The 21,087-nt window shown below is 38.9% G+C and overlaps 2 protein-coding genes across 3 annotated transcripts in view; one reads left to right on the top strand and one right to left on the bottom strand.

The window, feature by feature from the left end:
• Positions 1–2,972, bottom strand: part of plat (plasminogen activator, tissue) — a 39,483-nt gene extending 36,511 nt beyond the window's left edge. Inside the window, exon 1 of the mRNA XM_058390170.1 lies at positions 2,366–2,972. The gene's annotated coding sequence lies outside the window, so the exon portion shown is untranslated. The remainder of the gene's footprint in view (positions 1–2,365) is intronic.
• Positions 2,973–4,631: 1,659 nt separating this feature from the next.
• ikbkb (inhibitor of nuclear factor kappa B kinase subunit beta) overlaps positions 4,632–21,087 on the top strand; it is a 35,938-nt gene continuing 19,482 nt past the window's right edge. The window contains exons 1-5 of one of the 2 annotated variants that reach the window (XR_009204599.1): positions 4,632–4,830; positions 6,181–6,309; positions 15,241–15,335; positions 17,980–18,097; positions 18,178–18,247. Coding sequence is in view for 1 of the 2 variants with exons in the window: in XM_058390169.1 (XP_058246152.1) it covers positions 6,205–6,309; positions 15,241–15,335; positions 17,980–18,097; positions 18,178–18,247 (388 nt within the window). In the remaining variant the exon portion in view is untranslated. The remainder of the gene's footprint in view (positions 4,831–6,180; positions 6,310–15,240; positions 15,336–17,979; positions 18,098–18,177; positions 18,248–21,087) is intronic. The other variant, XM_058390169.1, reaches the window with a different exon arrangement.

Raw genomic sequence — 21,087 nt, forward strand, 5'->3', positions numbered from 1 at the left:
TCTTTATGCATACAGTACTAAAAGCTGAATTCCATAAGGCCACCAAAACTGTGGAGAGTAAATACAGCTTACCAAACACATCAGCACCACATCCATTACCCATAACAATGTAGAAAACTAAAAATCAATTCTATTAGAGATTCTGTTAAGTATAGTGTGTTTCATGTCAATTTAACTAGAAGACTGGTAACTACTTTGCTTAGAGTTACAGAAAATATGATTTTCTACTGTCTAAATGTAACATATTTTATATTTCAAACCATATAGTAGCTAGTGAGTACACACAGTTGAATTTAGTATTAATAGTTCTGAAATACTCAAATCATCCCATCTGGTACCAACAAATTACTATATTCCTAATTACTATATTGCTAATTACTATATACACTATATTGTCAAAGGTTTTGGAACACCCCTCCAAATCATTGAATTCAGGTGTTATTTTTCAGGGGTTGGGCTTGGCCCCTTAATTCCAGTGAAAGGAACTCTTAATACTTCAGCATACCAAGACATTTTTAACAATTTCATGCTTCCAACTTTGTGGGAACAGTTTGGGGGCCCCTTCCTGTTCCAACATGACTGTGCACCAGTGCACAAAGGAAGTTTTAGTTGTATTTATATAGTACAATACAACAATCGTTGACCATTGTGATGTACAAAAATTATAAGATCAAAATGAATAAAACACCAATCAAGACATGAAACATTACATACAAAGGAAAGGAAAGAAAAAAAAGGGTCCATAAAGACATAGATGAGCAAGTTTGGTGTGGAGTCCTGACCTCAACCCGACAGAACACCTTTGGGATGAATTACAGTGGAGACTGCAAGTATGGCCTTCTTGGCCATGGCCTTCCAACATCAGTGCTTAAGCTCAAAAAGGTGCTTCTAGAGGAATGGTCAGAAATTCCCATAAACATGCTCCTAAATTTTGTGGAAAGCTTTCCCAGAAGAGTTGAAGCTGTTATAGCTGTAAAGGGCAGGCCAACTCCATAGTATGTTCATGTGCATGTAAAGGTAGGCTTCCCAGTTTTGGCCTGGCTCGCAGTCTCTGCTCTAATTCATCTAAAAGGTCTTCTATTGGGTTGAGGTCAGGACTCTGACCAAATTTGCTCATCCATGTCTTTATGGACCTGGCTTTGTGCACTGGTGCTCAGTCATGTTGGAACAGGAAGGGGCCATCCCCAAACTGTTGCCACAAAGTCTGGCATGAAATTGACCAAAATGTCTTGATATGCTTCAGAATTCATTTCACTGGAACTAAGGGGCTGAGCCCAACCCCTGAAAAACAACACTTTTGGCAATATAGTGTTTGTGTGTGTAATGTATGTACTGTATGTATATATAAACATCTTTTTTGTGGTAAGGGCTTGTGTTGACTTTAATTATTATGCTGAGCCAATAATGTAATGCTTAAACTGATCCTAAACCTAATGCTGCCGTCACCACATAAAGCAAGAAAAAATGACATTCTTGGGATTTTCCCATGTATAAACAGTCTACAGACATGAGGCTTGGACGATACTAGTGATTCAGTGATTCTAATTCTGCCTTTTTATTTTGAGGTGATTAAGTCTGGTAAAACCTATTGATAATAAAGACACAAAACTTGCTGCACAAAGCCCCACACCACCCCAACAAAAGAGAGTCTATTAACTCAACATGCCACTGTTTTACGTCACGTGCTATGGGCCAATAGAGAAGACACTTTTATTATACACTCATGCGCTGACGCACTCACTGTAAAGCGTATACATGCCAGCACTGAGAAACTGCTAAGATCAATTCACAACAAAGCCATATTGCAACACTTATTGGTGAAGGCCAATCTCAAAATACATTTCTTTATTTTTTCGTAACGTATGATGATCCTGTAACTTCTAACAGCGCCCCGGATAATAATATACAATAAGAGGTCTCTCCCATTATACCCAACTCTTGGTCCAGTTACGAACGATAAAGACAAATAGCAGAACAGGATGGAGAGGAAAACCTTTGCTGAGGTATCCGCTCTACCAACAATTAATTCCACAATTTAACTTAATATCATGTTACAATGCATTTCACAGGCCAATACAGTCCAGCATTTTTGGTAATAAAACGTAGGAGCGAAAGCGAACGCTACTTCATGAACCCTTTGACGGGACTTTCAGTTCATTAAACAGCTTGGAAATACTGTACGTTTGTTTTTTCTCCACTTATCTATGTTGACATTTACATTAATTCTGTAACAAGGTTATAATTAAGCTTTAAAATCTTGGCACGCTGTAAAGAACCCGATGCAACGACGCCTTCAGTTCTGACGTCCCTATGTCCTTCCACGAATTGTGCGTGTAAAAAGCGGTGTAAATTCACATGTACTCACAGTCTTTCTTCCAGTTTATCCGTATGATCCCAAGAAGCTCAGAGTGCTGATATACCCTATGTACAGAGTATATAGGCGAGTCCACGTCTTGCTTGGAAAAAAGGAGTAGGCTTTGCTAATGATGTTGCGTCCTGGGCGGAGCTAAGCATTGTCCCCGGAGATCCATTGTGTCTGGACCATTACATTAAAGTTTAGGCTAGCACTGGGTTTGGGGTACTTTACAAACATGTACATGAGGTGTTAAAGGAGCTTTCTGCACAGGAAATTACAGAGATGTAGTAGATATCATCAGTTGTACGCAAAGCCACATTAAGCTAATATGTGATAGGGGATGATGATTTTATTAGGTCCAGAAACACCCTGGCAGTACATGAAGAGTGACAGCATGATAGTAAACCTGTCATTAAAGTCACTAAGATAGGCTATAACCTATGGGAAAACTTTTACTAAGTTCTGCTTAAAGTTAATTCACAGAGAACGCATTTCTGAATCACAGCACGTACAGCAAGTTTAAACACCACTTAAATTCAAATACACTCAAATTCCTCACATCTTCTATACACTGTGAACTGTAATCTAAAATAAGGTTATGACTGTGCATAGCAAAGATTTTTAACAGCAATGGCAATCAGGGATAGTAACAGAAAAGAATAGTGAAGTGCTGTGTGGTTACTATTAGAAAGATTAATGAAAAACCAAATCATTAGTTAGATCACTGAACTAAAAGTACTCAGTAAAGCATATGCAGCTATACCAAATTAATGACTCCTTTATATCATTTAGAACATATCAAAACATATCAGGCTTATTTATAAAGTGTATGTTTTACTGTGATATTTCATTTAATTTCATTTAAAATTCAAAACTGAATGCAGATAAATGTAAAAAATTATTTTTAATTATACTACTATCATGGTTTATGTTCTCTTGCATTGGTCCCTCTAAGATGTGTGCTTTTAGACAACAGCCCTTGTTAAAAATTGACTTAACATACCCTTGGTTCTTTGTTTGGTACATACTGCTTCATAAAGATTGATTTTACAGTAAGGAATTAAACTCCATATATTTGCCAAATTTCAGTTGCTTCACTTCTGCACAATGCATATGAAGCACATGTAGACATTTCAAGCTAGCTGAGGCAAGTCATACTGCAGGATACACACTCATTTAAGCAAAACACTACTTGATCTGTGTCATCAAGCTATGACTAAACTTTTTTTTAAACATCACACAAGTGACCAAAGTATTGCATAAATTAAGTGACAATATTGGTCTTGCATAAATTTGATTACTGAAGATTCTTACATATTTGTTTATTTTTATGATTGTTTGCTATACTTATAAACTAGAAATTTCAAAGAGTTGTCCTTAAACTATGAATTGAACAGCAAGGATCAGCTTACACAAGTCTAACAGTGGAATCTGTTAGAATAGAGATTGAACCAGAGTTCAGGACATTGGAATGTTACAAGATTATGGACCCCTGACGTTTCCTGTGAGAGAGCAAACATTAGATAGAAAATATACTAAACCAGAGATGTGCGTGTTAGATGTGTGCATATCTGTCTACGCCTAGGGTGTAACACCAGGAAACACTCACAACTACACAGGAAATGAACACATGGGCATCAGTAGTAGAGAAAGAATGGGTGTGGTTAAAAGTGTTTTGAGCATTCAACATGTAGCAGGAATTCACACTTTAAAGTTTTTTTTTTGCCTATTTCATATTTGTACATAACTATTGGGGGAGGGCACAGGAATTCCTGCCCAACCCCCACTGTTCCCTTTCAGGATAAAACATACTGAAAATTAATTACATAAATACCAAAAATACCACCACTTATGGGGAAAGCCTCAGTGTGCTACAATATAAAGAGTTTACAATGAAAAAAAAACTTAATTAATTGAGTAATTATTATTATTAATAATAATAATAATAATAATAATGCCATTGTTATACTTGTAATACTGTAAGATATTTGATATTTAAGTTATTTGCCAAGTTAACATAACTACATTTGGCAATTTGTGGTGTTCTCAGTCACACAATTTGAATAAAAAGATTATTATATTGTTATATAATTGTGTATAAAAAAACAAAATTCGAGTCAAAAAACAATTCGGTTATATATTCACTCGTTTCATTTGCTTTTTCGTTGAGAAGTTATATGTAAACGTTTAGTAAAAAATATATAGTAATTCACTAAACCAGCCACGGCGATGGATCATTCTTCCTGGTAGTCTGCAGAAGGCGTTCTTCATTTACGGGAAGTGACTTTTCAGTTTTCAAAGTTTCAGGAAGTGGTGCGAAACACGATGTGTAGTATAACGACGAAATCTTTAAAAAACATATTTCAATAAAAAGAAAAAAAGAAAATCGCAAAGAGTAACGTGTTGAATACAGGTTTTTTTTTCAGGCACTAGTGTAGAAAAACGTTGTGAAGGAAAGCGATTCAGTTGTGAAGGTAAACATCGACTTTTTGTTTGCTTGCTTGTTATTTACTCAACTATGCTAGTGGGGGTTTCATTTGTTGTCTTACCGAAATTATTACAGACTGGAAAACTTATAGTATTCAGTAGTTACCTAGCTTATTTACTAAGTATACGTTATACTGTTCTATGTGTTCAGGAAAAAACGTACTGATAGTGAATCTAGCTAGGCGTTTAATAATAGCTTGTTTCTGATTAAGTTGAAAATAGCAGATACCAGAAAATAACTTTTCGTTTATTATTTTATATATATATATATATATATATATATATATATATATATATATATATATATATATAGCTGTAGTTTTCCTTTTTTTGTTCGGGTTACAAATTCAAGTTTATTATTTCTTTCTGGGTGGGTTTAAAATGCTGACGATGTCTTATTGGTTACCGCCCACATTTCTTTTTGCGAACCGCTTAAAATAAGAGTCCCTCTGAATTCGCCATTTTGTTGATCAGCTGAGGATATTTCTTGTGAAGAAAAAATGTTACAGTCAAGCAAATATAGACTTTAACATGGATACAGTACCAACCCTAATATGTAATGTGTTTGAAATTAAAAAGCCAAATAAACAGAGATAGTTGCATACTACTACTACTACTAATAATAGAGTTAATTATTAATTAATAAATTACTTAATTAACATTTGTAAATGACTGTGTGTAACATCAGATGGCTGTGCATTAGATGTTGGTGCCAGGTGGGCTGCTATGAGTATTTCAAAAACAGCTGATCTGGGATTTTCACAGACAGCTGCCTCTAGAGTTTACACAGAATGATGTGAAAAACAGAAATCATCCTGTGTTCAGAGGGTCTGTTGGCTTAAACACCTTGCTGAGGAAAATGATTAGACAAGAATGACCAGAGTTGACAGGAAGTATTATGCTGCTATATCCCATTTACCTCGAGATTCAATGTTTTGTGCATGCTAAGATGCTTTTCTACTCACCATGCTTTAATGTGTGATTATTTGAGTTTTATTATCTTCCTGGCTATATGAAATGGCCATTTTCCTCTGTCCTCTTACCAGGAAGTAGTCTCCACCCACAGAATGCTCAATCATTGATTTTTGTTTGACACAACATTGTTTAACTTGAAGGTTTTTTTTTTTAAATTAATTTATAAGTATTGTGCTGATGCCATATAGCTGGTCAGATAATATATTTAATAAAGTTTATGAACTTTGATATTTTGAGATTTTCAAACAGAAAACATCCCCCAAACGAGGACACTACCTCCTGTCAATTGGATGGATAGCTGTCTATGCTGTTTTTGTTGCATTTTAATAAAGTCATACTTGTGTGCACTTCTTTCTGCACAGCTGTTGTGAAGGTTTGGGGAAACAATGAGCCGTGTCCCCCCTATGCAGCCCCAGAACTGTGGCCCCTGGGAACTTAAGGAGAGACTTGGAACTGGTGGCTTTGGCAATGTTACCCGATGGCAGAACAAGGTATGGTGCACTTTGTTTTTTCTTTCCTTTGGCATGAGCCAATAGCAGTGAACCCTGTTCTCTCACAGGACCCAGGTTCTAGGCCTAGTTTGACTGAAATCACTTTATACAAAAAACACACAGCTTCCTACTGTAGACACTACACATACTTCCAGGACTTCATACAATTCCTGGTGTTGTCTAATATAAACATTATACACAGTGATTCAAAATTTACATGTGAAATGTAGATAAATTTGCCTCTGACCAATTATTATTGGTCAAATGAATCTTGCATTAAAGGTTTCCTTTTTTCTCTGGAGCAAAGAATATGCAAGTATTTGAAATACTGTGGTTGGAGGGAAAAAAATGGCATAGTGCATTATCCTGCTGAAAGAGGTCACAGCCGTCAGGAAATACTGTTTCCATGAAAGGGTGTACATGGTTTGCAACAGTGCTTAGGTAGGTAATAGGTGTCAAAGTAACAACCACATGGATGGCAGGACCCATGGATTCCCAGCAGAACATTCAAAGCATGACACTGCTTCCATCAGTTTGCCTTCTTCCCATAGTGCATCCTGGTGCCATGTGTAAGCTAAGCACACCATCCACGTGATTTAAAAGGAAATGTGATTCATCAGACCAGGCCACCTTCTTCCATTGCTGCATGGTCCGGTTCTAATACTCACGTGCCCATTGTTGGCACTTTCGGTGGTTCACAGGAGTCAGCATGGACACCCTGACTGATCTGTGGCTATGCAGCCCATACACAACAAACTGCAATGTACTGTTTATTCCACCTTTCTATCAGAACCAGCATTAACTTCTTCAGCAATTTGAGCAACAGTAGCTCGTCTGTTGAATCGGATCACATGGGCCAGCCTTTGCTCCCCACGTGCATCAGTGAGCCTTGGCCACCCATGACCTTGTCACCGGTTCACCACTGTTCCTTTCTTGGACCACTTTTGATAGATACTGACCACTGCAGACCGGGAACACCCCACAAGAGCTGCAGTTTTGGAGATGCTCTGATCCAGTCATCTAGCATCACAATTTAGCCCTTGTCACACTAGCTCAAATACTTACTCTTGACCATTTTCCTGCTTATAACACATCAACTTTGAGGACAAAATGTTCACTTGCTGCCTAATATATCCCAACCACTAACAGATGCCATGATGAGGAGATAATCAGTGCTATTCACTTCCCCTTTCAGTGATCATAATGTTATACCTGATCATTATATAATGTCATGTTGGATATCTGTACTGATATGGACTGGGTAATGTGTTAGGTACAAAATAATGCCACATTGTTTGATGGAAATGAAAATTATCAACCTACAGAGGGCTGAATTCAAAGACACCCCGAAAATCAAAGTGAAAAAATGATGCAGCAGGCTAGTTCTTTTCATTGCATCAACTCAAAATAGTACTCAGCAGTTTGTATGGCCAATAAATGGTATCAATTCCTTCATCCTCCAGGAACTGCCTGCATACTCTCGCCACATGAGACTGGGCATTGTCGTGCACCAAGAGGAACCCAGGACCCACTGCACCAGCATAGGGTCTGACAATGGGTCCAAGGATTTCATCCCGATACCTAATGGCAGTCAGAGTGTCATTGTCTAGCCTGTAGAGGTCTGTGCGTCCCTCCATGGATATGCTTCCCCAGACCATCACTGACTCACCATCAAACCGGTCATGCTAAACGATATTACAGGCAGCATAACGTTCTCCACAGCTTCTCCAGACCGTTTCACGACTGTCACATGTGCTCAGGGTGAACCTGCTCTCATCTTTGTAAAGCACAGGGCGCCAGTGGTGGACCTACTAATTCTGGTGTAAATGCACCATGGTGCCAGGCAGTGAGGTCACCCTCAAAAAGTCTGTTTCTGTTTGGTCAGAGACATTCACACCAGTGGCCTGTTGGAGGTCATTTTGTAGGGCTCTGGCAGTGCTCATCCTTTTTCTCTTTGCACAAAGGAGCAGATACCGGTCCTGCTGATGGGTTAAGGACCTTCTACGCCCCTTTCCAGCTCTCCATGAGTAACTGCCTGTCTCCTGCAATCTCCTCCATGCTCTTGAGACTGTGCTGGGAGACACAGCAAACCTTCTGGCAATAGCAGGTATTGATATTCCATCCTGGATGAGTTGGACTGCCTGTAGGGTCCATGTATTGCCTCATGCTACCAGTAGTGACACTGACCCTAGCCAAATGCAAAACTAGTGAAAAACAGTCAGAAAAGATGAGTAGGGAAAAAAATGTCAGTGACCTCCACCTATAAAAACCATTCCTGTTTTTGGGGTCATTTCATTGTTGCCCATCTAATGCACCTTCACTTTCATTAACACCAAAGCAGCTGAAACTGATTAACAACCCCCTCTGCTACTTATTTGACTTGATGCTATACTCTGATTAAACAGTGTTCCTTTATTTTTTTTGAGCAATATATATATCTTCATTTCAATCTACAATCAGAAAGAGACTAACTAATAACTTAATAACTTTAATTATTATGGGAGATGTGCAAGAAGGAAACCTTTGCTATCTAAAAAAAACATGAGGGCAAGACTGAAGTTTCCCAAAGAACACAGAGACAAAGGCCAAGGCTTCTGGAATAATGTGCTTCGGACAGATGAGTCTAAAACTTGGATAGCATAACAGGGCATGTTTGGTGTAAACCAAATACAGCATTTCAGCAAATGAACCTCATACCAACTATGAAACATGGAGGTGGAAGTGTTATGGTTTGGGGATGCTTTTCTTCAGCAGGACCTGGCGAGCTCACCACCATAGAATCCAATATGAATTCTACATTGTATCAGAAGGTGTTTAAGGGAACATGTAAAACAATCTGTTAAAAAATTGAAGCTAAAGAGGAACTGAACCTTGCAACCAAATCATACCAGTAAATCCACCAAGGACTGGCTGAAAAGTAAAAAATGGAGAATTCTGGAATGCCCAAGTCAAAGCCCAGATCAAAATCCTATTGAGATCCTGTGGGGTGATTTGAAACAGTCTGTGCATGCAAGAAACCCCCCAAACACCACACAGCTGAAAGGATTCTGCGTTGAGAAGTGGGGGAAGCATTTTTCCAAACAATGTCAGAAACTGGTAGATGGCTACAAGAAAGTCTGATTGAGGTTATTTCAGCCAATGGGGGAAACACTAGCTATTAGGGTGTCCTAACTTTTTCCTCAGGTGAAATACTCATACTCAATATTTGGGCTAGGGTTCCCTCTGGTGGTTTGAGGGGGGTATTGCAGGATGTTATGTTATAGGGCCCCCCCTCTTGAAACACCTCCAGATGTTCTATGGTGGGGCTGGCTACGAGGTCTTGGTGCAGGTCTTTCGGGGTGTGTGTGGTGAAATTCGTTGATGTTGGTGTGGTCCAGGAATGTTATGGGCATTAAACCAGGATTGTTCCTCTGGGCCGTATCTGTCCCAGTCCATGAAGTACTGGAGTTGGACTCTCTGGCATCTAGAGTTAAGGAGCGAGAGCACTAGGTAGGCTGGGGACCCCTTGATCTCTAGTGGAGGAGGTGGTTCAATTCTGGCAGGTTCTCCACTGATTAGGTTATTTGCAGGCTTGAGGAGCAACACATGAAAGGTTGGGGAGATATGGTAGGAGGATGGGAGGATTGTGTTTAGAATTTTAAAGGGCCCAATGACATGAGGGTTTAGTTTACAGCTGGGGAGCTTGAGATGCAAATTCATCATAGAGAGTCAAACTCTTTGGCCATCTTGGAACAGGTGATGAGGGTGCTTTCGACAGTCTGCTTGTAGGCACTGCTGATGAATCTCCCTCTGGAGGAACACGTGGTCACTTTCCCATACCATTTGGCTCCTGCACTTCCAGTCTGCTGGGACATCCAATGGTTTCCCCAAACAGGGGAACGGGGAGTTGATATCCCAGCACACACTGATTCATTTGCTCTGCTTGCCTGTTCGACTGGGGGTGATAGACTCTGGAGAACTGGTGCCAGAGGAACAACCTCCAACTTAACATCAGCAAGACTAAGGAGCTGATGATGGACTTCAGCAAAAAGCAGGAGAGGAACTACCAGACCCCTGTGATCAACAAGAGCCCAGTGGAGAGAGTGGACAGCTTCAGATACATCAGTTCACATCACGCAGGACCTGTCATGGTCCTGTCACATCAACACCGTGGTGAAGAAGGCCCGGCAGTGTCTCTTCCACCTCAGATGCTTGAGAGACTTTATACTAAGGTGCTGAGGAACTTTTACTCCTGCACCATAGAGAGCATTCTGACGGGAAACATCACAAGGTGGTTCGGGAACAGCACCATGCAGGACAGACAAGCTCTTCAGAGGGTGGTGCGATCACCCTGACCTGCACTCAATCTACAATAAGCGGTGCTGGACCAAGGCTAGGAAGATCGTGAAGGACCTCAGCCACCCCAACAATGGACTTTTCCATTGGGAAAAAATTCCATTGGAATTTTCCATTTTCCAGGGAAGTGCTTCTGCTCCCTGAAAGCCAACACAGAGAGACTGAGGAGAAGCTTCTTCCCGCAGGCTATACGGTCTCTCAACCAGAACTCCACATAGGACTCAACTGATTGGACTTGCTATGCTTCCTACACACGTGTTGGAAAACACCAAAACCAACCACACCGTACATTTGCACATTACAGGACTATGACACACAATACATAAAACATAAACATATATGGCACATTTTGCTCTCGTTTATACACAAAGAGGACTTGTGCACATCTGCACTTTAAAGATGGACAATACCACTGCTTCTCATCATCCCATCACCTTATTTCACTACATGATCACCCCGTACTTCTGCTGTCTGCACCTTGCACATTATTGCACACTATTCACTTTATATAGATCTGTATAATACAGTTGTTTACATTCTACATTTCTTTATATATATTCTATATTTTATATACATATTCTGTATACATATATACCCTACCTACTTTGTTTATATTATATTTTATTTTATTTATATTTTATTATTTACCTACTATGGAATTGTAGTTTTTATATTTTAGATTTCGTATTTTATATTTTACATTTTATCCTTGTCTTTTTTCTGTCCTTATTCCTTTTTCATTGTCAAGGGTCAAAACAAATAGTCGTGTAAGCATTTCACTGCATATCATACTGTGTACGATTATGTATGTGACAAATAAAATTTGAATTTGAAGCGAGGATAATGTTAATAACGCCTAGCTGTTCACTGAAAGCTCTCTAAACTATCATGGGAAATTGGGAAACTCGATCTGATACAATGTCCTCTGGGTGGCCATAGAACCAGAAGACATGGTTGTACAGGGCCATGGTGGTTTCTATTACTGTGGGTAGACCTTGAGGTGTCAAGCTTTAGAAAACCAATCAATGGCTTCCAGCACAGTGGTGTATCCATTGGAGCTGGGGAGATCTGTGACAAAGTCATTGGCAGTATGGGGCCAGGGTCGTTTGGGCAGTTGGAGAGTTTATAAAAGCGGGTAATTGTTGGGAGGATTTTGACTGGGTGGAGATTTGGCAGGCCTTGACTTGAGTTTTGTCTCTAACCAGTGTAGGCCACCAGAAGGCATTCTGGACAAGAGCGGTGGTCTGCTGAATTCTTGGGTGGCTCAAACTGCAGGTCTCCTGTACACTGGACCATGACCCTGGCTCGTAGGCTATTATTGTTTATTGGGCAGGCACTCAGGAGGAGGCACTTATGACTGTTGAGTCCTTTGGATTTCCTCCATGATGTCCCAGCATACAGGGGCTATAACAATTGTAGTGGGCAGGATAGGTTTGTGGTGTGGTAGCTGGTTAATGGGGTTGTGGCACCATAAAAGAACATCAGCTTTACTGTTTTTGGTTCCTGGTTGGTCGGTCACAGTAAACTGGAACCGTGAGAAGAATAAGGCCCACCTGGCCTGACGAGGGTTGAGCCGCTTGGCACCTTTTGGGTATTTGAGTTTCCTGTGATCCACAATTACATGGAAAGGGTGTTTCGCCCCTCGAGCCAATGGTGCCATTTTTCCAAGGCCTCCTTGATTGATAGAAGTTCTCTCCTGGCAACATCATAATTGGCTTCTGTGGGAGTTTTCCACAGCATGAGGGATAATGGACCTCATGAGCATATTGCACTTGGACAGGTATAAGAAAACATTATTGGAAAGAATTCCAGCCCACCTTAGGTGCTTGGGACATGGTTTTCTCTTGGCAAGAATTTGAATACATTGCGGATTAATTGTGCAAAGTAGGAGTTCATGTTCATTACCATATTCATCCACAGCAAGTGGATTGCTGTTCCTGGGCAATGGGGATGAGCGTTTGTCTATTTTTGACACAGAACTAGTTGAACGAACAAACTGTACTGCAAGCCAGGTTGCAATGACTTTTTGATGCTCTCCTTCATAGCCTGCTGTCCTGCATTAGGAAAGTCATATGTTGACTATGTTGACAGAGTAGTATAACTCTCTGAAATACTCTGCTTTGTCTGGGGGAAGACCACTGGCCTTGACCTTGCCTTATACCTCTTTCAAGTTCTGGTACTCCTGTTGAAGGATGACCTAAGTGTGGGTTCAGGGCTTCACAGATACTAAATTTGGGTAAATAAATGCAGTGGTTAGACCAGTGGGTCTGCTGATGGTCAGGCCAGAAGAGAAAGTTGTTCCATTCAAGGAAGGCTCAGAATAAGGGGGGTTGGGGTGAAGTGTGGTGGAGTGCAGTAGAGGTGGTGTGCTGCAGTTGATGATGCCTCCGCTAATGGGAAGCATTACATGTGACATCATATTAATTGACCAGTAGATGGTGATTTTCTCCAAAGTTAGAAGATTTGGTTTGCAGTTTTTCCTTGTATATGTTTTGGGTTAGTTATATGTAGAACTTTAGTTGTAATATGTTTGTACAGTTATTTAGAACTAGTTTATGATTTGTTTAAGTGTGGAATTTGTAAGTTTATGTTAAATTTATAAATATATCTAGCGCACTAATACAATCTAATATAACTGATTGAGCAAGAGCTTGCCAAAGGTTAAGCTAAATACTTGAAAAGTCATTGTCTTGTATTTATTGGAACAGAGTTCCTTCACTCAAGCTGAGTTTGTCCCATCTGTCCATTATCTGTTGTTCCAGAACTGTACAGGCTTTTTAAAGATGTTTCTTGGCAAGCTCTAATTTGGTCTTCCTGTTTTTGAGGCTTACTAGTGGTTTATCCTTTATGTTTCTGGCTGTAAACCTTCTGTATTTACTCTGATAAAGCCTTCTCTTGATTGCTGTACCATGGTTTCTGTGGTCTTTTAGGGTGTTCTTGCTTTTTTAGAATGTAACAAATAATTAATTTGACCACATCTATGTGTTTGCCCGTTCTCTGGTGGGTTCGTTTTGATTTTTCAAATGTCTGTCTTTTGAGTTATGAAAGGGGACCAAATATAAAAAGTGCTGTAGTTTCTTCATCATTCGCCTGATTTGGCTATATAGGCTATGCCCTGAATTTAAAGCTGAAAGCCCATACAGTATTAAAGCTGATGAAATGAAAAGGATTTTAAAATCTACACTCAAGATAAGTCTAGAAGAATTATGTCTGATTTATGCCCAAGCAACTTAAAGTAGCATTCTGTTCTGTTCTTTGGATGATCTGTTCTGTTCCTTTTGGTGGAAATACCATATAAAGAGATGTCAGAAGAATGAGATGTCACTTTTTTACAACCATAGTGAGCAAACCATTCCTAATAAAGTGGATGGTGAGTATTTGAGTTTGGAAAAGATCCATAATTTGCCTATGAATCCCTGCTGTGTTGGATGTAAATAAATTTACATTTGACCCTATTTTCACTGTGCCTTGATTTAATCATTTGCCACAACATTTTTCATAGTTACATTAATATTATGAACAGGAAAAAAAAAGTCTAAATTGACTTAACTTTTTAAAAACCTTTTATTTAGTTATTTGATTTTGAATTGTAATTATTTAAAATTTCTACTAAACTGCATGTTTAAGTAATAAGAACTCATACCTGGATAAGTTTTAGCAACATTACACATTTAGTTTAAAATACCCTTCTGTTACTTAATTGTATCAAGTGATAGGAATAAACATTTTTTCTTCCACTTCCATCTACTAATTAATTTAAGCAGTACACAATTAAAACATCTAGTCTAAAATATTTTAAGACTGACAAAGTACATAAGAATGCTACCCTGTGAAGTAGCATGGACAATAGGTCGAAAAGATGGTGACTGGCTTCATTTGTCTTGGGAGAAGCACATGTCTGTCACCCTCCCCAGTTGGTAGATGTCATATGGTAAAGGAGAGCTAGCTTGAGGGTGGGAATTGGTAGCTGACCACAAAATATTTAAAAAAATGATACACTGGCTTTTTTTTGGTGTTTAGTTGTGCTGTATAGTGTTGTAAAATGTAATTTGTGGTATTACATTTTCATTTAAGTACATCACTAGTACAATTATTTATAGAAACTCATTCTGAATAAATTAAAATTTATTGAGAACTGAAATATATATCAAGCAAATAATGCATATATGCCTTTTCAGAGTCAAAGCAACATCATGTTGCTGTTGGCAAAAAGATACAACAGTGATAGTAATTAAAATTGTGCTTATATTATAAAAACACAGATAGTGATAGTGGTGGTGCAGTGGTTAAGGCATGGGACTACTGAGTGGATGGTTCAGTGAGTTCAAATCCCAGGGCATTAAGATGCCACTGCTGTGCCCCTGAGCCCCTTAAATGCTCAGTTGAATAAATGAAATAAATGTTGTTCAGGATAAGTGAGTCTGCCATGCTGTAAAAATTTACATATATATATATATATATATATATATATATATATATATATATATATATATATATATATATATATATATATATATATATATTTATATATTTATATGGTTGGTATATATTTTGTAACAAATTTCTTTGTTTCTCCTTGCTTGTGTGTTTGTGCAGGACACATGTGAACAGATTGCTATAAAGCAGTGTCGTCAAGAACTTAGTGCTAAGAATAAGGAAAGATGGTGTTTGGAGATCCAGATTATGAAACGGTGAGATTATTTGTGTCTTCATGGATGTATCTATCTTTGTCATGCCAATGCCGTTTTTACTCATATATAATCACTATAAATATAATCACATATCCAAGTGTTTCTGTATTTATGTTGAATATATAAATATCATCCTTAAATGAATTCTACTTTTGTAAACCCATTTAAAAATTTCATTTACATGTGATTTAGAAGCAGAGGGAAAGGGAAAAATTGAGAGGATCTTATTTGCAGGCCCCACCACAGTTGAAAACACCCAACAAAGCTGGTTATGAATGTTGGAAGCCACCATATTCAGTATTTTATTAGGCTCATTATTTTGTTTTCTGACTAATCATGGTAGAAAACAAAATAGATTTAATCAATAGATTTATATCTCTGATATAGCACCTGTGTCATATTTTTGTGTTTTCATTTTTAAATTGAATTTTAAAAAAAAAAACTATTATACTGAGTTCAGTTTGTTACTATAGTACAAACAATTTTGTAACTGTTTGCCCATAGAATTGAATTAAAACCTCAGATTCAAAGTTACACCCACATACACAGAAATACAAGCACCAGTATAACCACAAGTTATTCCACAGCACATAAATAGACACACTAAATCCAAATATTTTTATATACACACACACACACACACACACACACACACACACACGTTTTCCCCCACATGCTTCTTTTCTAAGCAAAAACCTGAATAGAAAAAATGCAAGTTGCATAAGCAAACAATCAAGTGCATTAAAAATAAATGTTTATTTTGTTTACATTTCAGTTAATATAAATATCAGCATTAGTCATTAGTTTTTGTAACGAATAAAATGTGTGTTACTATAAAAACACTCAGAGATACACTATATTGCCAAAAGTATTCGCTCACCTGCCTTGACTCGCATATGAACTTAAGTGACATCCCATTCCTAATCCATAGCGTGCAATATGACGTCGGTCCACCCTTTGCAGCTATAACAGCTTCAACTCTTCTGGGAAGGCTGTCCACAAGGTTTAGGAGTGTGTTTATGGGAATTTTTGACCATTCTTCCAGAAGCGCATTTGTGAGGTCACACAGTGATGTTGGACGAGAAGGCCTGGCTCTCAGTCTCCGCTCTAATTCATCCCAAAGGTGTTCTATCGGGTTGAGGTCAGGACTCTGTGCAGGCCAGTCAAGTTCATCCACACCAGACTCTGTCATCCATGTCTTTATGGACCTTGCTTTGTGCACTGGTGCACAGTCATGTTGGAAGAGGAAGGGGCCAGCTCCAAACTGTTCCCACAAAGTTGGGAGCATGGAATTGTCCAAAATGTCTTGGTATGCTGAAGCATTCAGAGTTCCTTTCACTGGAACTAAGGGGCCAAGCCCAGCTCCTGAAAAACAAGCCCACACCATAATCCCCCCTCCACCAAACTTTACACTTTGCAGTCAGACAAGTACCGTTCTCCTGGCAACCGCCAAACCCAGACTCGTCAATCACATTGCCAGATGGAGAAGTGTGATTCGTCACTCCAGAGAACTGCTCTAGAGTCCAGTGGTGGCGTGCTTTACACCACTGCATCCAATGCTTTGCATTGCACTTGGTGATGTATGGCTTGGATGCAGCTGCTCGGCCATGGAAACCCATTCCATGAAGCTCTCTGCGCACTGTTCTTGAGCTAATCTGAAGGCCACATGAAGTTTGGAGGTCTGTAGCGATTGACTCTGCAGAAAGTTGGCGACCTCTTCGCACTATGCGCCTCAGCATCCGCTGACCCCGCTCCGTCAGTTTACGTGGCCTACCACTTCGTGGCTGAGTTGCTGTCATTCCCAAACACTTCCACGTTCTTATAATACAGCTGACAGTTGACTGTGGAATATTTAGGAGCGAGGAAATTTCACGACTGGATTTGTTGCACAGGTGGCATCCTATCACAGTTCCACGCTGGAATTCACTGAGCTCCTGAGAGCGACCCATTCTTTCACAAATGTTTGTAAAAACAGTCTGCATGCCTAGGTGCTTGATTTTATACACCTGTGGCCATGGAAGTGATTGGAACACCTGATTCTGATTATTTGGATAGGTGAACGAATACTTTTGGCAATATAGTGTATTTTCCAATAAAACACCTTCCTTGTCAGTGAATTAAGAACGTTCAAAACCTCTGAACAGCTGAACATAATAGAGGAAACTGTTAGTGACATTGCAAAAGGGAGTTTTGGGAGCTTTACCTGTGGTTATGATGCATGTAGGTCTTGCATCTACAGCAGTGTTATAATAAAAGCATTAACGTATGCATCAGTCCTGAGAATATTTTTAACAGATGATAAATTTGGCATGCTGATTGTTACAAAGCCAAGAACCATAATGGTCATTTATACTCATATTTAGACTCAATTGATCCTCTTAGTGTGTTAGTTAAACCACTCTGATATGGGGTTTATTTTTTGCTGAATATTTTTAATCTGTGTCTGTTAACCTTTAATTTCATTTGTCCCATTTTTGCTTTTGGATATTAATCAGGTCAGGGCCAGCCAATACTGAGAATATTAGTGTTTACTAATACATGTACTAATATATACAACTGACAGTCTTAACCACTGAGGTTAATATGCCCTTATTATTAGGTACGGATGAAATCCATATTACCAATTAATTGACTCTTTTCTTAGGTTGAATCATGTAAACGTGGTAGCAGCAAGAGAGGTCCCTGAGGAGTTGAAGAAATTAGCCACAAATGACCTGCCTCTGTTGGCCATGGAGTACTGCCAAGGAGGAGACCTTCGCAAGGTGGATTAATGTGAATGTGCAACGCAATATGTATGATTTTAAATGTCTGCCAGTTTAACCCTTTTTATGCATGTATGTAGTATCTCAACCTACTGGAGAACTGCTGTGGGATGAGAGAAGGCTCTGTTCTGATCCTGCTGCGAGATATATGTGGGTATATAGACAGGAAGACAAATACACATAATAAAACAGCTGATCAGTGACATACTGATACTGACAAGGAAACTGTCCATCAGTGACCAGTGTAATAACCAGAGCTGGCTAGTATAAACAAAAAACAAACAAACAAATAATTACAAAGGTTCACCCTTGCCATCTACATTATTATTTGCTGTTATTGTTTGCTTAATTTCATACAACCAAAACATTAACACCAGCAGACATAAAAATACTATAAAGTAGTAGATAGTGACAGTTGTGTCAAGTTATTACATATTGTCAAACACACTATAGATTAAGTGTCCATTAGAACTAATTTATTTAAGCCTTCTTCACTGTCATATCCATAACACATCATTGGTAGTAATTTAAAAAGCACATGTAAAATAGCGTGTGTAATGAACATGAGAAACAAGATGAATTACTTTCCCCATATGTAGTTTATGATTTTGGAAGAGAATCTAGGTGTAAATAAAAATCATTACATGTGTGTAATAGGACATGTCTTCAGCCACCAGTTTTGGTTGGCGCTCATGCACACCCTTTAGGTTGGTAACATAATGTAACAGCTGGCCAGGTATGCATGCTGAAGGAGCCCAGGACAAGACCTACTGTATGGGCCTACTCTCCACTGTATTCATGCCTGTAGTCCCCCCTCTTCTTGGACTTTATCACCATTCCTCAAAGGGAGGTCCTGTAACAGCCCAGCAAGGTGTCTTTGGCCACCAGAGGGAGGCAAAAAAAAATTGTGGCACTCTGAGCACGATTTTTGCTCATCTGTCTTGACAAAGACACAGTAATTTGGGGTATTTTAAAACTTGTACTAAACTCTAATTTATGTTAACCTACAGCAAACGAACAAACCCTGGCAAGTCCCTGGCAGCAGCATAGTGGTAATGCACTTGCTTCCCTACACAGAGATCTTACTTTGGCTGATCTATAATTTGTGATTATTCAGATGTTCTGCTCTGCAAATGGGCAATCTCTTTGATAATGGTTGGTGGCTTGCCTTTGTGTGCAGGTCGCCCAAACATGGAGGCATAGGCTCAATATCAATGTAACTTAATTCACTACATTGCAGAAAAATTAAGCCATCATCATGCACCAAGCATAGCAACCAGAGTTACAAGTAAAATTTGCTCTAGATAGTATTGCTACTACCATTAGAAGGCATGAGCAGGCCTTTCTTCAAATATTATTTCAGCTGCAAGGAATTACTACATCTCTGCAGGCCGTGCCTCCCATGGCACAGTTGACCCCTGACTGAAACCCTATGGTTTTTCCAAGCAGTCTCCTTGAGTTGAACCCCACCTGCCCTCTCCAGAAAGATTTGGTGGGACCCCAGGGTGGTGTTGGGGCTTTAAGAACAAGTGCTTGTTCACTTTATTCACTAAGGGTCTACTTTTCGTAGCACAGCTTCACCTTCTTCACCAGTCTATGCATGTTGTAGGAAACAGCATTTTATTTGTCCATGTTCCTAGTGGTGAGCCCCATGTTGTAGGCAGTGGTGTGAGATCGCAGTGCACTGCAGATGGTTTTATCCACCCACGGCTTCTGGTTGGTAAATGTTTTGATGAGAGTTTATGAACTATATCATCTGCTAATTTCCCAGTAAATTCAACAACCTCTGTTGGAGCCATTTTAATATTATCAGGCACTTGAACATGTTCTGTCACAGTCTACTGCATATTGAGGATTGAGATTAATGGGTATGGGTGAGGTAAAAGACACATAGTATACTCCATGTCCAATAACACACACATCCAACCAACCCCCATTCCTTTCCCCACACCACATATTCACTTAATTTTCTATTTATCATTGATATCAATATAGTCACTACAATTATTAGTCACTGGATGATTAGTCATCATCCTGTAATACCTACTCCTGGTTGCACAGAAAAATGGATATGACACAGCTGTTATAACCCTCCTTCTCTCTCTCTCTCTCTCGCGCTCTCTCTCTCTCTCTCTCCCCCACCCCCCCCAAATACACACATGCATTACAGTGTAAGTTTCTGTGCCAAGAACACAAAACAGTGACCTCACTATAATGGTTTGTATTACTGATTCCCCACATATGGACAGGCAAAATGAAACATGACTTTCACAGATTCTCAGAAGGTTTGGGAAGTTAAAAAAAAAATTGTATAAGCTATGATTTCATGTTATATAAATGGATAAAGTTACATAGAACATTTACAGCTCTGGAAAAAAAATAAGAGACCACTGTCCAATCTCCTTATTTGAACCCTATTGAAAACCTGTGGAATGTCATCAAGAGGCAAAGCAAAAGCAAAGCTGAGCTGTTTGCTTTTTTGCAAAAAGAGTGATATAAAGTTACCCAACAGCAATGTGAAAAACTGGTGGAGAGCATGGAGCCAAAACGCATGTAAATCGGGGTTATTCCACCAAATACTGATTTCTTAATGTTATGTAGCCAAATCATTAACACAATTTGTTTACAAATTATTTGCATTTTGTTTTATTTAAATTATTATAGCTCTGAAAATACTGCATGATCTTAGGTTATTTTGATGTGTTGTCATTTCCTTTAAATATACACTCTAAATAACAATAGTTATATTTTGAATTTAGGAGAAATATTGTCATCAGTTCACAAAAAAATGAAACAAATCTGTTCATCTCACCAATACATGAACCTGTAAGAAAAAAACATTACTTTGCAATGGTCTCTTATTTTTTTCCAGAGCCCTCTCTATATATACACTACTCACAAAAAGTTAAGGATATTTGGCTTTTGGGTGAAATTTATGGAAAATGTAAAAAGTTCACGCTACAGTGATATTATATCATGAAAGTAGGGCA

This window comes from Hemibagrus wyckioides, linkage group LG05 (genome assembly GCF_019097595.1).
Source record: "Hemibagrus wyckioides isolate EC202008001 linkage group LG05, SWU_Hwy_1.0, whole genome shotgun sequence".
In the NCBI taxonomy this organism is placed as follows: Eukaryota; Metazoa; Chordata; class Actinopteri; order Siluriformes; family Bagridae; genus Hemibagrus; species Hemibagrus wyckioides.